The 16,319-nt window shown below is 31.3% G+C and overlaps 1 protein-coding gene across 2 annotated transcripts in view; it reads left to right on the forward strand.

The window, feature by feature from the left end:
- LOC107440692 (cancer-related nucleoside-triphosphatase) overlaps positions 1-15,958 on the forward strand; it is a 46,460-nt gene extending 30,502 nt beyond the window's left edge. Inside the window, exons 3-5 of one of the 2 annotated variants that reach the window (XM_071177897.1) lie at positions 8,989-9,057; positions 10,591-11,392; positions 12,373-15,958. In XM_071177897.1, coding sequence (XP_071033998.1) covers positions 8,997-9,057; positions 10,591-11,392; positions 12,373-12,514 — 1,005 coding nt within the window. In that variant the 5' untranslated portion in view covers positions 8,989-8,996 and the 3' untranslated portion in view covers positions 12,515-15,958. Of the gene's footprint in view, positions 1-8,988; positions 9,058-10,590; positions 11,393-12,372 lie in introns of those variants that run through there. The other variant, XM_071177901.1, reaches the window with a different exon arrangement.
- The last annotated feature ends 361 nt before the right edge of the window (positions 15,959-16,319 follow it).

The following is a 16,319-nucleotide window of genomic DNA, read 5'->3' on the forward strand; positions in this document are numbered from 1 at the left end:
CTTGATATAACACATTTTCTATATTTATGTAGTATATCGTCTAATTTATCCAATCGTCAAATTTATATTATGTATCGTCTAATTTAACCAATTGATACACTAACGTAAACTAGTGCAATTATTAAAAAACTACAGTGCATCTAATAATTTGATCTAATTATTATAATATACTAATATAATGCTTGATATAACAAATATTCTATATATATATATATATATAATATATCGTCTAATTTAACCCATTGATACACTTACGTAAACTAGTGCAAACCGCGGTTTCAGTCGCATAAAAACACTAAACCTGTATAGTATCACCTGATAATTAAGATTTTACATAGAATCTTATAATGCGTCTAATAATTTGGCCAGGGATTGTAGCAGTAGCTTATACGGATCCATTTAATGCACCCTATTGCCTGAAGGTCGATTTTGAGGCGATTCATTTCCTTTCCTATTAGTAAGAAATATGAGATGGATTAACTAGGTGTGCAGTGTATTGTAAATAGAGCTAGAAATTTCATCTGTATACAAATCTATAAATATTGAATATGTCTTCTGTGATGCGCAACCAAAGAATCACAAGTGTCATTCCGTTAACTTCCGCTCACGCCCCTCCCCCCATTCCATTGAAAGTAATGAACCACGGAACACATCATCACACCTGAAATATTTTCCGTAACAATCTTTGTTTCCCTTGAAATACTTTTTTCATTGTTTCTTTACCTTATAAAATGGAACGCGGTAAAATTATCGCCATGTGGCATTTGCTGAATATTTGGGTAAATGGAATAATATATATTCTCAAACGACCATTTGTTACTTCGGTCTCCACCATCTAACAGGTAGGTGCTTATAGATTTATCCAGTTAACATTGAATAATCTTATTTTTATCATTCTTTTAATGCTTAAATGAATTTAATCGGAATTCGAAAAGGTAGGGTTAATCACGGATTTATTTGCCCCAAAATTAAATCTTGTTTTTAATCGAGCTAGGAAATATCGTCTGCTGATACAGTTCTGCTCGTTCTTGGAACATGTCAGTCTTGTTCATGAAGTTTTTCTAACTATCAAAACTAATTCTGGCAACTTTGGATTGCAAAACTTATTCGAACTCAAGTTATTGAAAGAAGTAATACATTTCAAGCGCACCGCTGTGTTCTAATTTTTAAGGGGGCAATATTAAAATACATAGTCACAGTTGTTCTTTAACACAAGAAAAAAAAATTCTTATATTTGACTATCTACTGAAATATTGATGGGTCATGAAAATTTTGTTTATTTGTCTGAAATATTGAGGGTAACTTTAAGAGGTACACTGTAAAAAATTTCGAGCTATGTTGCGCCAAACATTAGTATTCATTTGCTGGCTGCATAAAGTGGTGCTCAGTTTTACTATATATTGGTGCTTTCACAACCAGAGAAGGTTGCACCAAAAATGGGTATTTTGAAAGAACCTAAAAGCAGCGAAAGGTTGCACCAAAAATAAGTGTTTTGAAGTGAACTAAAAGTGGAGGAAGATTGCACTATGATTTGGTATTTTTTAAGGGAACTAAAAGCGAGGAAGGTTGCACCATGATTTGGTATTTTTGAAGGGAACTAAAGGCGAGGAAGGTTGTACCATTAGGTATTTTTAAAGTGCTGAAAAGCAGGTAAGGTTGCACCATTATTAAATGTTTATGAAAAAAAGAGAACATATTTTAAATCAAATTATAATTTAAATATTTAAATCTATGAAAATTAAAAAAGCTATTTTTATTTTAGATGTGTTATGTAATATATATATAAAATATATATTGCATAACACATCTAAAATAAAAATAGTTTTTTGAATTTGATAGAATTAAATTATAATTTGATTTATATAAATTTGATTTAAATTATATTCTCTTTTTTTTATAAACATTTAATAATGATGCTTACTTACTCTGCTTTTTGGCGCTTTAGAAAAATTTTCTTTCATATCAAAATTTTTTCTTTCTTCAAGTGGATATATGTGAAATTAAAATTCTTTTTTACATTTTATTCGTTAAAGCACCAACCGATGCTATAGAGTTAGTACCACTAATGTATTAAAGAAAAAATAAGAAAGAATTTTAATTTTAGGCTGAAGCAAATTCTTATTACTATGTATTTTGAAATTATTTTATTACTTAAAAATGAAAGTATTACTTTCACAAATAAAAATTTATATAAAAAAGTAGAAAAATATTGGATTGGTCAACCCCCTATCTCTAATTAAGGAAACATTCCAATATTAATTACATTGGTGTATGGAAATAATAAATTTGAAGTTAATTAAGAAATTTAGAAAATAATGACATAACTTCGGGAAATATTAACCAAAAATATACAGATCCAGATCAATATTCAAACATAATTTATTCATTTGCAATCATTTTGAAGTTTGTATACATAGACAGAATGTAGTAAATGAATACAAAATATTTAATTCTAAATTGACAAAAACTATCTTTGAAAGAAACGCGCCTAAAAGCAGCAGAATTTTCTAAAGAAAGAATAAATATAGTAATAGAGAAAACGAAGTAAATAAAAATACCTCCTGAAGACGTCAGCTTCGGTGGTCATATTTTTTTTTTATTTCGTTTTCTCTATTGCTATATAGACAGAATGTAATAATTTTTATGCAAAATCTTAAAATTTAAATATATTATACTTTTTGTACATATCACAGCATTCATTCAAAAATATTTACACAAAAATATGATAGTCTGTTTTTGTTACTAAAAAGTGCATTCAGTTCAAACTTATTTTTAATTTACTGTAATTTAAAATAAGAATTATGTTAGCATATGCCTCAATGTTTACAGTTTTGAAATTTGGGATCATCAGAAAATAATTTTCTGTATTTTAATAAGATACTAAATTTCTTGATACACTCTTCCTCATCCGAATTAAAACTTACAATATAACTAAATTATTTTTTTACAAACATAATTTACTACTTGATAAAAAATTTTTTTAATTTCACTCAGTTTAAAAAAAAAATACTGTCATGAGTAGGAGTGGGCGATATAAGAAATTTTATATCGTGATGCATCGTCAGTTTTGTATCGCGATGTAGTATTTTTGAAATTCATTTGCTTGTAAGGCGCAGAAAGTCCGATTTCTATCAAAATTTCATACTCAGATTGATTTAAATCAATTTATGAATTTGATGTACATGTTTTGCTTAAGAAAGATATTAATGTTATACTACTTTCTAAAAATGATAGCGCAATTAACGAGAGATTTCTTAGTTTAAAGATAAATAATAAAAAAATTAATAAAATATAAATTTATCAATATATTTACCGAACAATATAGAAAGAAAATTTAAAAAATAAGTTCGTTAAAAATTATTCGTATGCTTAAAACAAAGTGCTAAATAAATTAAACGAAAAAAAAACACTTTTAAAACACTATTTTTTATCATTATTATTTAACATAAATAATATAGTTAAATTGAATAATTAATGAATTCTGAACGAAAAAACAAAGTAAGATTTAATTTCTTAAAAATAAAAACAAAAGAATTATGATATTCGATAATATATTCAACTGACAATATTGAAAGAAAATTAAAAAACATGATTATACTCTTTAATAAAACGAAGTGCTAAATGATTTTAAAAAAAGAAGTCGCAATCGCAAACATTACTAATTTTTTTGAATAAACAAAGTTGATTGACTTATGTCCAAATCCAAAAGAGGAAAAATAAGTTTTGTTATAATTTTATTTATAAAAATGAAAACAACTAAAGATTTATAAATTTAAAATCAGTAATAAAAACCCATTAAATTATTATTTTATCCAAAAAGTTTTTAATAAATTAAAATAAAGTAAAAAATAGCCTAACAAATTTAATTACTTTTTAATTTAATTCTTTATGGGCACCTTAAATTAGATTTCCGTTTGTAATAAATTCAATAATGTAAAATAATACTTAAACATATAATATCAAAATTAATTTTCACATTTAAAAATAAAAAAGAAAGTTTTGTTTCAAAAAAAAAATTTACCTAATTAATTAAGAAACACTTCTTTATATATTCTTTTCAATAATAGATTACGTTCAGAACAAGGTAACGACGGCGATCACAAAGTCAGTCCCACTGAAAATAATCTACAAGAAACGATATCAAGTCGCGACAAAGAAGAAAAAAAAACTAAGAGGTGCGGAAACGAACATGCGAGATGACGATATATGTTCTCAAAACTGATTCTGATTCTACCGCTCATCAATCAAGGCCGTTTCAATATACATCGTCCGTACATCGTCTTCCCCAGCGCGAGTTGGCATCCTTGCATGCCTTGTATCGCTATATCGTATATCGCTATATCGTTCGTCTTCGTTACTCGACGGCTTAAATCAGATTTCTCATGCATCGTCTGGAACGAAAGTCGCTGTATCGGCCTGCCGATACAGGCGTTAAATCGATATGTCGCGATATATCAATTTATAGCCCTGTCCTAGTCATGAGAAAAATTATTTTTATTATATATTCATTATTATAGATTTTCTGGTGCTATTACTTTAACTATATCACATTTTTCAGTTGATAACTCTATATGTAAAAAAAAACAAGATTTAAAAAGGTTACATACAAATAAAACTTTGCAGTCTTTTCACAAAATAATTGTTTAGCCAAACACAGGTTCTTCATTCTCAAAACTTGAAACTGCACACATTCCTTGTTTGTAAGCTGTTCTTGAAACTAGTACTTTTGAAGTTTGAAAAAACTGTTTATAACCTTCTAGAATTTTGGTAATTTCGGCAGAATAAATACTTTTATCAATAGGCTTGGCACTGGTTATAACAATATTTTTTCCTAAGCCTCTTTCTTGACTAAAATCATTGAAGTTGTTGATACCTTTGTGCTAATGAAAGAAGATTATAAATTGTGTAATTTATGCTAATGAAATGTATAAGAATTGAAATAACATAAGATTTGAATCCTTACATTTTTTAAAACATAGAAAGATCAATCAAAGCAAGTCATATTTTAATTGCTATTTTTAAAATACAATATTTTAAAAAATTGCGAAATTGTTCTAATGTAAAAAAAATTTAAAAAACATTTGACCATCTGAAAAATATTTCGAGACCAACTATTTATTCGGGTGTGGGGGGGGGAGGTATTTTTTTCTTTAGCCTCCTTTCACCTACAAAATTCCTGGAAAGGAAAGGAAGGTTCTGATATTTAAAATATTATTAATATTTTACTTTATTTTTGCTGATAAAATGTGTCTAAGCACTTAAGTAGAATTTCTCTTCATGAGAAATTGTGAATGGAATTTTATGCAGGGTCACCTCGCAAATAAATTGCAGAAGGAACTGTCAACTGTTAAAATATTAAATGATAAACATGACAATCACTTGGATAGATCAAAGAGTTTGTGTTGAGTCTAAGAGGGCGGGATATAGCAGCTGAAAATCACACAAGCAGTATTCATATGGATGGTATTAAGACTCCACATGTATACTGTTTGTGTAGATTATCTTTTTTACTAAATTTCTTTTGTTTCATAGAAGCAGATATATTTCATAACAAAAAAAAAATACTTTTATAATTAAAAAAAAAAACTTTTCAAAAAAATTATTATTTTTTAAAAAAACTGTAAAAAAGAGTACATATGACCTTTTTCATGATCAATAAAAACATACAAATTCATGTTTATGTTGATTTCCCCCCCCCTCTCCCAAATACTAAAGTAGCTAAAGTAATATACATAAATCTACAAAAAAAAAAATAAGATTGCATGGAAAAATAATTATTGAAAGCGAAGTATTTATGAGCATCTAAGTATTTTTATTTATTTAGATTTAATTAAGAAAAATATTTAAACTTTTTAAATCCGATATTTTGTTTAATTTAAAATTTGTTTCCCTTACTTAAATATTTAGAAAATCTGCTTTTTTTTTAAAAAAAAAAAATAATAAAAAGAAATCAGCTTATTTCTAAATGCAATAAAATTTTTTTATTCTTCTCGGTATTTTGTTCAAAATTTCAGTAAGATTCTTGGCGACCAAAAAAGTTAAGCGCTTTGTTTTTTTTTCAGCTCCAATATTGGCCACTTCCCTTCCAACCCTTGTGCACCCAACCAACTTAAAGAAACCCAGTTTCCATGACAACGGCTTGTGGTGAAACGGAGTATAATTCGATTTGAAAATTTTACTACTAAAGCATTTAAGAATGCATAAACAAACATTCGTGTAATTATGTGACATTACAAACGAAAATTGACAATATAGAACATGAAAATCAAAACAGAAGCACAGATATTGATAAAAAGTTTTGTTTCAATCCTAATAGAAAGTACTTGCTATTATTTTTTTTGTTCGCACGGACCTATAAAATTTTTACCGGCAGAAAATTTGGCTGAAAGCTATGCTGTTAACAATTGTCGTATTTAGCGTTCATTTGTCACTGGTATTGCACTTTCTGTGCACATAAAATAGATGTATCTCCTTATTTATTGAAAAAGAGCTACTATAGATTTTAAAATATTTAATTATTCATACAACGAATGTAGTTTCCTAGAAGAAATTTGAAACTAACTCTTTCAGAACACACAACAAAATTTTTAATGTTGATATGATAGAAATGAACTGTAATTATTGCAAATAAATAAAAAAAAAAGTTTACTTACCTGCAAAAGAAATGGACAATTTCAAAGAGAACTTGCATGAGATGATTGCAAGCTTCGTCAACAAAATCCGTCATTATCCAACAATTACAAAATAAGTTATCTGTCACAGTTAAAGTTTGTGCCTCTCATAGTGCGAAAGTTTGGTGCAATCAATTGCGCCATGAATGTATTTCTCGATCATATTTACTGGTTTATGGTGCGACCTAAATAGAAAATTTTTTCATTTAACCAATTTATGGTGCAATTAGAAATTTTGCACCAAGTGTTGGTTAAATATTTACCGAGTTTTTTTACAGTGTAGGGACTTTATTTAAGTCGCACTTGAGCTACACCATGGGCTATTGGTGACGGAAACAGGAGGATGATCCGAAGACATTCTATCACAATTTTGTAAGGTCAGTTCCTCAATTTAGACACATATCTGATGGGGAAGGAAATTTTCTCCATATCCCAGTACCCATGTTCCTGCTCAGCGACCAACCACAGGAATTTCGATTCCACAGATTCCCCGGTGCTTCAAATTGGTAACCTTTCTGAAACATACAACCAACCTCAGATTCATCTTAAAGATTACCCAGTGCTTCAAATTGGTAACCTTTCTAAAGCGTACAACCAAACCCCGATTCAGCTTAAAGATTCTTCAGTGCTTCGAATCGGTAATCTTTCTGAAGCGTACAACCAACCCCCGATTCATCTTGAAGATTCCCCAGTGCTTCAAATTGGTAACCTTTCTGAAACATACAACCAACCTCCGATTGGTCTTAAAAATTCCCCAGTGCTTCAAATTGGTAATCTTTCTGAAGCGTCTAACCAACCCCCGATTCAGCTTAAAAATTCTTCAGTGCTTCAAATCGGTAACCTTTCATAAACATACAACCAACCTCCGATTGATCTTAAAGATTCCCCAGTGCTTCAAATTGGTAACCTTTCTGAAGCGTATCTCATACAAATCAGCCAATCGTCCAAATCGTCCTCCAAAATCGTCCAACTTCAGATTTAGTAGATCAAGTGCAGCAGGTCATACTAGTTACACTAAGGATTTTCTTTTTGACAAGGACATGGTAGATTGTAATGTACCATGCTATGTTTTACTTTATTTTATAACCGTCGTTGAACAGTCGACCCAATTTTTTGGGTTTAGGATTACAACTCCGCAGCCTTGTAATTTTAAACCCAATCCAGAAGACAAGAGAACTCCTTTTTTAATTATAGGGAGAATTCGCCTTGATGGAAGATTTATTGATGGAACTAATCCGCGTTTGTGTTACATTTAAAGGAAAACAACGAAAACCTTCCACGGTTAACCTGACGGCAAGGGGACTCTAACCCACTATCCGTCTACGACTGAGGATATTTTACGTCAGGTCGACTCAAGTCGGAGGTGGAATTCGCATCGACCAGCGTTCGCAGGGATTCAAACCCGGTTCACCTGAATGGAAGGCGAACGCTCTATCCCCTGAGCCATTACTGCTCACCATGCTACGTTTTTTCTGTATATATAACCGTCGTTGAACAGCCGACCCACTTTTTTCGGGTTTACGACTACTAATTTTCAACTCCGTAGCCTTGTAATCTTGAACCCATTCCAGAAGACAAGGGAACTCCTGGATCAAGTATTAGGAGAAATTTCCCTTCGTGGAGGACTTTTTGATGGAACTAACCCACATTTGCGTTACATAGAGAGGAAAACCTCCCACGGTTAACCTGATAGCAAAGGAACTCTAACGCATGATTCATCTACCACTGGGGATATTTTACGTCAGCACTGTGGTCGGTGCTAGCCGGGTGCGGAGTTCGAATTGACCATGGATTTGAACCCGCTCCATGAAGGCGAACGCTCTATCCCCTGAGCCACCATGGCGCACATAAAGTGTTTAAAATAATTATACAGAAGCCGAAATCAGTGCTTTTTTACAAATGGTGTCAGCAAAAGCTTTTGCACAAAAATTATTCACGCTTTACACTTCTCTTCTCTTCTCGTTCCATTTGTAAGTTTACAAGAAAATCAGTTAACATCATGTCTTTTAATATTTCACCAATTACCAAGTAATTTGAAGTGAAATATATTCACATAAAAAAAATAAAAACCTTCCAACCTGTCTGATGTTCTTCCGGCGATTAAGACTATGCCAATAACTCATTTAATGCAATGCTGGTTAACACATTTTCCATATGAAATTCTTTTAATATATTACATGCTCATTTTTAACGATCATTTAAAAACATTTCCTTTTTTCTAACCTTGTTATTTACAATCTTTTGTTCTTGATGTTGCTATAGTTTTTTCCACATTGTTTGCGATTTACTGACTCACTTCTTTTTTTAATTTCTTCAGGCGCCGAAATGAAATCGTGTGCAATTCTTCAGATTTTCATAGCAGGAGTTATTTGCATATCTTATACAGGTAATATTTTAAATTTTTTAATTAATTTATTTAATATTTTACAAAATGCTGATTGATTCTCGGTACGGTAATTTTCCTTTTCAAAATGTGGTTTACGAATTAGTGGCTGCGATTTTTATTGTTATTANTATATATATATTGTGTATAAAAAGTACGTTTTTGACACATTTTACATTGCTATGTCTAAACATATCAGTTATATTTTCCGAAGAAATTATTTTTTCGTGAATTGATTAAAATAAAACAGGAATTGAAAAGATGAATAGTTAAGAAGTTATGAGGGTTTTACGTGCAAAAAGTACAAATGTAGCGTAAAAGCATTTATCTATGCAAACAATTGGGGTATGTATTTTTTCTAGCTGAATCAAATTCAAACAAGCACAAATCAAAAGGACTAATATTTCAGAAGTTGCTATAGTTTTATTTTTTTGTATTTCATTTTTTTATATATATTTATAAAAAGCACTATTTTGTGAATTATACTTACCATGAAGAAATTCCTTATAATTTCTAAGCTATATACATTCTAACCACTAGTATTTTTTTCTTTATTTAATTCAGTATGACAAATGATATCGCAAAATATCCTGCTCAGATATCCTCTAGCATTGTTAAAAGTGTACTTAAGTACATGTCAATAGTAGTACTTTTAATATATGTAAAACGCTTTCAACTTTTAAGCCATTTATTCTATCAACTCTTCTATAGTCTCATTCAAGTCAACGTAAAAAAACTACATAAAGAACCGTATATCACTTGCTTAGATAGCAATGTCACATGCGTAAATTGGTACAAATACACAATTGTACTTTAACCCATAATTACTATAATTATAAAACCCATATAAGTATTAACATTCAATTCAGCGGGAAAATTCTTTTTAGGGATTCTCTTTATGGAAAAGCGTACAGAAAAGAGTTAAGGAACTTTCTGACGAAAAATTACTTTTAGTATTATTTAATTCTGAAGAAACATCCTTTTTATTAACATATGTACTGTAATTAATCATCTAAACTGCACGAAATTGTGGTCACGACGGTTTACTGTTATGCCGTTGACTAAATTGTTCCAGTGGAGACTTATGCTTGCGATGAGAATCATTTCTACGACGAATCATGCCCACGATGAATTGTCGCCGAGGCTTTTCTCACGACGAATTGCCCCATGACAAATTATCGGCTATGATGCTACGAATTAAGGTAGAACTTTTTTCCCCATTCTTTTTCTACTTATTTGATGCTCTTTTCTTCTTCAAGTGGTGCAGGAAATGAATTGCTCCATGTAAATATGAGTTTAAACGTAGATTTTCTTAGTCTGTATGTTTCGTTCACATTTGTTTTCTTTGCGTCCAGTTATTGTACGAAATCAAGATGGCTTTACTTAAAGGGGACGCCCTGTATTCATTCGATTTAGTGGAGCTATTTCATTATAATTTATTTTTAGTAAATATGATTTAATTTTTTTCGAGCTTTTATTTCAAAAGTAACTTCATATATTGTTGTAGTAACTTCTTAAATTTTATTTCTTTTACAGAATCGCAGGAACAACTCAACTCAACATCGACTCGTCGGCAGACCACCAGCAAATCATCACTTTCAAAAGCAGGAGATTTTCCACAATACGTGCAAGCCCCTTACGACTATATGCGCAATTTCGACGATCTTCTGATCCGGAGTTCAAATAAAGATCAGCTGGCAACTCAAGTGGATTTTTTAGATCTCCAGACGACCCCAAAACCCCTTCAGCATTTGACACTTTACAAATTATCCCACGATCCCACCCTAGAGTTCTATGACGAGACGGAAAATCTGGCCTTAAAAAAGCATGACTATGCCAGAGGTGGTCAGGGAAATTTCGGCGGTTGGGATAGTTTTCCTTCTGGAGGCTTCAATTTAGGAGGTCATGGGGGTGGTGGTGGTCATGGAGGTGGTCACGGAGGAGGATTACGAGGTAGAGAAGCTAAGGCACTTTTTGTTCTGTTGGCGCCACTCATACTGCTGGCAGTTTTTGGTCCCTTTTTAGCTACTCAAGCTATGCTACCCTGGATGATCGGTGGAGGGTTGACGACTGTGAGTACGATCGCCGGAGGACGACGTAAGCGGTCTATTCTGGCTGATTTCAGGCACGCGACCGATCGGAGGCTTCAACTCTTTTTGGAAGTACAGGATTATTTGGCGAAATCTGGAAATCCGGATTTAGTGAGAGAATTGGGAGACGCTTTTATGAATTGCCAAAAATACAGTGAGCGAAGGAGCAAGTGCCTGGAGAGAATGTCTTGTGAGTACATGGATCCTTCCTCTGATCTCAACAGGGAAGAGCGCAGAATAGGAAGGATGTAAGTTATTCATACTTTGTTTCATCTAGCACACTCTTTTAAACGTAATAGTTTCCCTATTAGGTTAGAAAACCCATTCTTTAAACAGCATAAATTTAAAGAGTTAGACGTGTTATTTTATTGTAATTTATTTATGGTAAAAGTGATTAAATTTTTTCAAGATCAAAAGTAATAAAATTAAATAATCATTGTAATAGAATAATTATTGTAAATTTATCTGTAAAGTTTTTTTTTTTCAGAAAAAATGCAGCTTGCAGTAAATTGGAATGTTTTTAAGTAGTGAATATTGACATGGCAATTATTTAGCATTCAAATTAAGTAGATACATTTAATATAAAAAAAAAATTTTTTTCAAAAAGTAGCCGAATCCAGGGATAAAAAGCGTTATTTGGCTAAACCATTAGTATAATTCGCTCATCAGGAGTTGGCACTTGGCTCCGCCTTCATCACGTGGTATCCGACGATACTATTCCACTATTTTTGGGAGAAGGATGTGAACAATCCTGAATAATGTTGCTATTTGGCGATCGTATGACTAAATATTTATTTCGCAATCTTAATGTGCATTTTTTTAACGTTAAATATTTCATAAATTTGATGATATTTCTCTCTTTTGAGTGAATAGTTTGTCCTTTTTGAGACATTTTTCTGCAATATATTTAATTAGCTAGAGTAACGAACGGTATAATGGCGGATGATAAAGCGAGGTAAGTGACTGAAAAAGAACTGAAAGGAAGCGAGGTAAGTGACTGTTAGTGTTAGGAGCGCATTAAGGGTTGTCTCAATTTCAGGCGCGGATACGTTTTTCCTCTTACTCTCTGCGCGGAAATGAACTCTTCGTCCGAGGTGGAGCCAAGTGCCAACTCTTGGTGAACGAACTATAAATGTTCGTACAATGAATTTCAAAATGAAATTCTACAACTGCAGTGATACCGTAGGGTTGCCTTGTAGTTCTAACTGATGATTTTCTTTTTATGTAGGGTTCTTCGAAATGTTCTGTCGAATCCTCTTGTACCAGTATCTATGGCAAATCGTCTGCAGAAAGGTCTTGTGCATGCTAGAAAGCAATCAGGGAGATGCTACAACTATTGGTGTGAAGTTCTTGATGGTCTTAAAAATTGATGATGTTTGATAATTGGAGAATACATAAGTGAATCATTTTTCATAAATGAGGAAGTTTACTCTTAATAGAATGTCATTGAACACTTGATAGAATTTTCAATATTTATTAATGAATTGTTTAAGTGAATTTTCATTTGTAATTAATGAGTAATTGGTTGATTTTTCACTTGCGATAAACTTTTCATCGAAGTAGTTTTAAAGATTACACCAGAATCCGTGAATACATCATAAATGTTTTTTCATAGAATTGATTTCTAATAGACTTCATATACACTACCTTACAATAATAAAAGAGGAACTTTCAGTTTTCGTAATTTATGAAAGTTTCTCAAGAAATATTTAAAGAATTATTTTATGACTTTAGAAACGCTTAGGTCAGGCGATTTCTCTTACTTATCAATAATGTTCAAAGCTTTCAGAGTTTTGAGAAACTAACACATAAATAACACTAAACATGCCCAACACTTAATATAAACCAATTTCTACCATAGCCGGACCGGACTTTATGTTTCTTGATTGAATGTATGAAATATGGATGTTAGGAAGGAAATAAACTAAAAGGAACTTTATTATAATTAAACAAAATTGTATATTGCTAATTTTTATGTAATACAAACACAATAAGAATTTTTAATTCATTGCTCAACGCATTTTTTACATTTACAGGGTGTTTCTATTGTACATTTTCCGCAAACCTATTTCTTCTAATTATTATTATCTCGATAATTCTTATAATTATAAGAATTATAATTCTTATAATTATTCTTATAATATTATTTCTCCTAAGAACTTGTGCTGTCTTGATTGTTTCGACATTTTTCTGGGTAAAAAACTAACAGTTACTTAGAAATGAAGTAAAGCTATCAAAGTAAAATCTAGATCACCGAAGTCAAGCATCACTGGCTACGGTCAGTGTGCGGGTGAGTGACCACTTGGATCAGCCTGCGTAGGGACCGAGGATGTGCGGTATTGGTCCTCGTTAAACTGTTCTACCGTAAAGTGCTCGACTTCGCGAGCAGGTCGTCGGGCTACCGAAGCGGGGGTGCCATCCCCTCCGCAAAGGATCAAAATTGTGATGGCATGTCTTCGGATCATCCTCAGGGATGTTTCCCAGACCGTCGCCAATAGCCCATTGTGCAGCTGTAGTGCGACGTAAATGAACAACAACAAAGTAAAATATAAGTTATTTACCAAAACATTTAGTTTTTGTCCCTTTTTCTTACACAAAAATGCCAATCTAAAATTTTAGGTACTATCTTGAAATTTGAATTCACAGTTATTCTGATTGAACTAACTCCGCAACAGTTTTTGCAGAAATGTGCAACTAATCGAATGTAATACATTGAACACTCATTACATCGTAATTTCTGATCCGATAACCTTATAAAGCAATAAATTGTTCTCCCGGTCAAATGACCGGTTATGGTAGAAATAGGTATACGACAAGTATTATTCGAAACAAACAAAATACAAAAAAGAAATGATAATAATAGGATATTAACTGTATATAATTGTTAGAAAAAGTCATGAGTTCAAATGCGCAAAAATGATAAGATGATAAGCGCATTTTCGATACAAAAGTCCTTAAACGGTCATTTGACCAGTTATGGTATGTTAAGTGTTAAGAAACAAAAAAGAATGCTTTTGAACACCAATCATCCATTCCAGATTACAAGTTTAAAGGAACGATGTTCGAGCACGGCGACTCAGAAACTACGAGTTCGAAAAATCAACGGCACAGGGAAAAAGTGATTCAAAAGAATAAGCGTTGGATAAAAAAAGTGTTTACCTGTCCTGTTTTAATTCTTTATTTTTGGACATTAAATTGTGTGTTTTTTTTTTGTCTTACCCTCATCATGACATTACCTCATCATGCCAAGATTATGTCTGTAATAGAAACTGTGTTCTAATGATAGCTTGCTGATTATGTTTTCCTTATGTGCTGTCTTACAATAATATTTTTTTTCTAAGTTTAAAAGACTTCAATTATGCACTTTACACTACGCATTAAACTATTGTTAAATATAATTATAAAAATTAGTTATAAAATTAATTATAATATTATTAAATTAATAAAAACTACTGTTAAATTATTATAAAAGTAACCAAATTTTTGGACTAGACCAAATTTTTAGCCAAAATTTTGAAAATGAAAAACGTTTCTAGCAAATTTCTAAGTAGTTTTTGTACTTTTTGATAGGGGGTTATCCACAAATTTCATTTTGTATCATAAAACAAAATTTAATAATGAAACCTTATAATGACTGTCTAGGCAACAGATTGTGATGATATAAAGAAGAAAGACCTATGAAACAGGGCTCGAAAAACAGCCTGTCCGCCCGTCCTCGGCGGTCAAAAATTCTCCGCGGACAACGAATTTCTCGAATACGACGTCCGCGTGGACGGCCATTTTCCCGTTAATGTTCGTGATACATTTTCAATTTTTGTTATCTTACAAGAGTCTAGCTCCTCACTTCTAAAATGACCCTGAAATGGAATTGATATCTTCTCTGTCTGGGAGTACTGCAGCGGTTGAAAGGGGCTTTTCAGCAATGAACTTACAAAAAAAAACACATTACGTACTGGTCTTAAACAAGAAGCGTTAAACGCAATTATGAACATTTATCTAAATGGAAAACCCCTTTCAGATTTCTGTGCAGAAACCTCCGTAAATCATTGACTTGATTGTGGAACTGGCAAACGTCATATTTGATTCATTTAAAAAAAAGCAGTACCCCCGAATAAATTGACATTCCAGAAAACTTGACCTTTGTCATTTAAATTATTTCATAAAAGAAATAAATTATTTAGAAAATACTAGATTACTATTAGTACCCTATAGTATTTCTTTTATTACTGTATAATGTAGTCCTGGTAACTAGTAATTCACTGTGCAATTTATATATATGTTTGTAATAAATAAGAGAAAATTATATTTTTATTTATTTAGAAGCTGCGGGTTAGTTTCAAAGGAGGACGGGTACATTGTTGGACAAGCCGTCCTCGGGGACGGGTAAAATTTCTGAGTTTTTTCGAGCCCTGCTATGAAATAAGACATACTTTAATAGGGGATAGGCCCATATAATGCCAGCGTCATGTTTAATCTTGTTATATAATCCCTTTCCATTCACAGCTTTCTTTTAAAATTTGCAAAAACTGTAGAGAAAATTCCTAAACTTTTTAAATTTTCAAGGTATTTAAATCAGTTCTTTTTTCATTAAGTCACTAAATACAAACAAAACAAAATCATCAAAAGATTTTTTGAAGTTTTCCGCTTATGCTAATCTTAAAATGACTACTTTAAATGCCCTTATCTTGTGCAATTTTTAGCAACTATTTTTCATATTTTAAAGTGGTATTTTTGTTTATGGCTTGTTTGTTAATGCTATGTATAATATGATTATTGAAATTAAAATAAATATAATAAATTATAAGTTGTTTTAAGGTGGTGATTATATTAATTAAAGAAACATTTAACGTTCATTGCATGAAGAAATTTTAAAATTCTATAAAAAGGAATCTTATCCAAATAAGGAGTTCTGAATAAGGTTGCTATTTGGCGATCGTATGACAAAAATATTTATTTCTCAATCCTTATGTGCATTTTTTTAGCAATAAATATTTCATAAATTTGATGATATTTTTCTCTTTTGGGTGAATAGTTTGTCTTTTGAGACATTTTGCTGCAAAATATTTAATTAGGTTTATGAGAAATTTCAAAATCATTTTCAGTTAACTGCTCTTTTTGCAGGTATATTAGGTGAAGTAGAAGAGATTTACATATTCACATTAATTTTCTTTTGTT

Source organism: Parasteatoda tepidariorum, chromosome 2, assembly GCF_043381705.1.
Source record: "Parasteatoda tepidariorum isolate YZ-2023 chromosome 2, CAS_Ptep_4.0, whole genome shotgun sequence".
Taxonomy (NCBI): domain Eukaryota; kingdom Metazoa; phylum Arthropoda; class Arachnida; order Araneae; family Theridiidae; genus Parasteatoda; species Parasteatoda tepidariorum.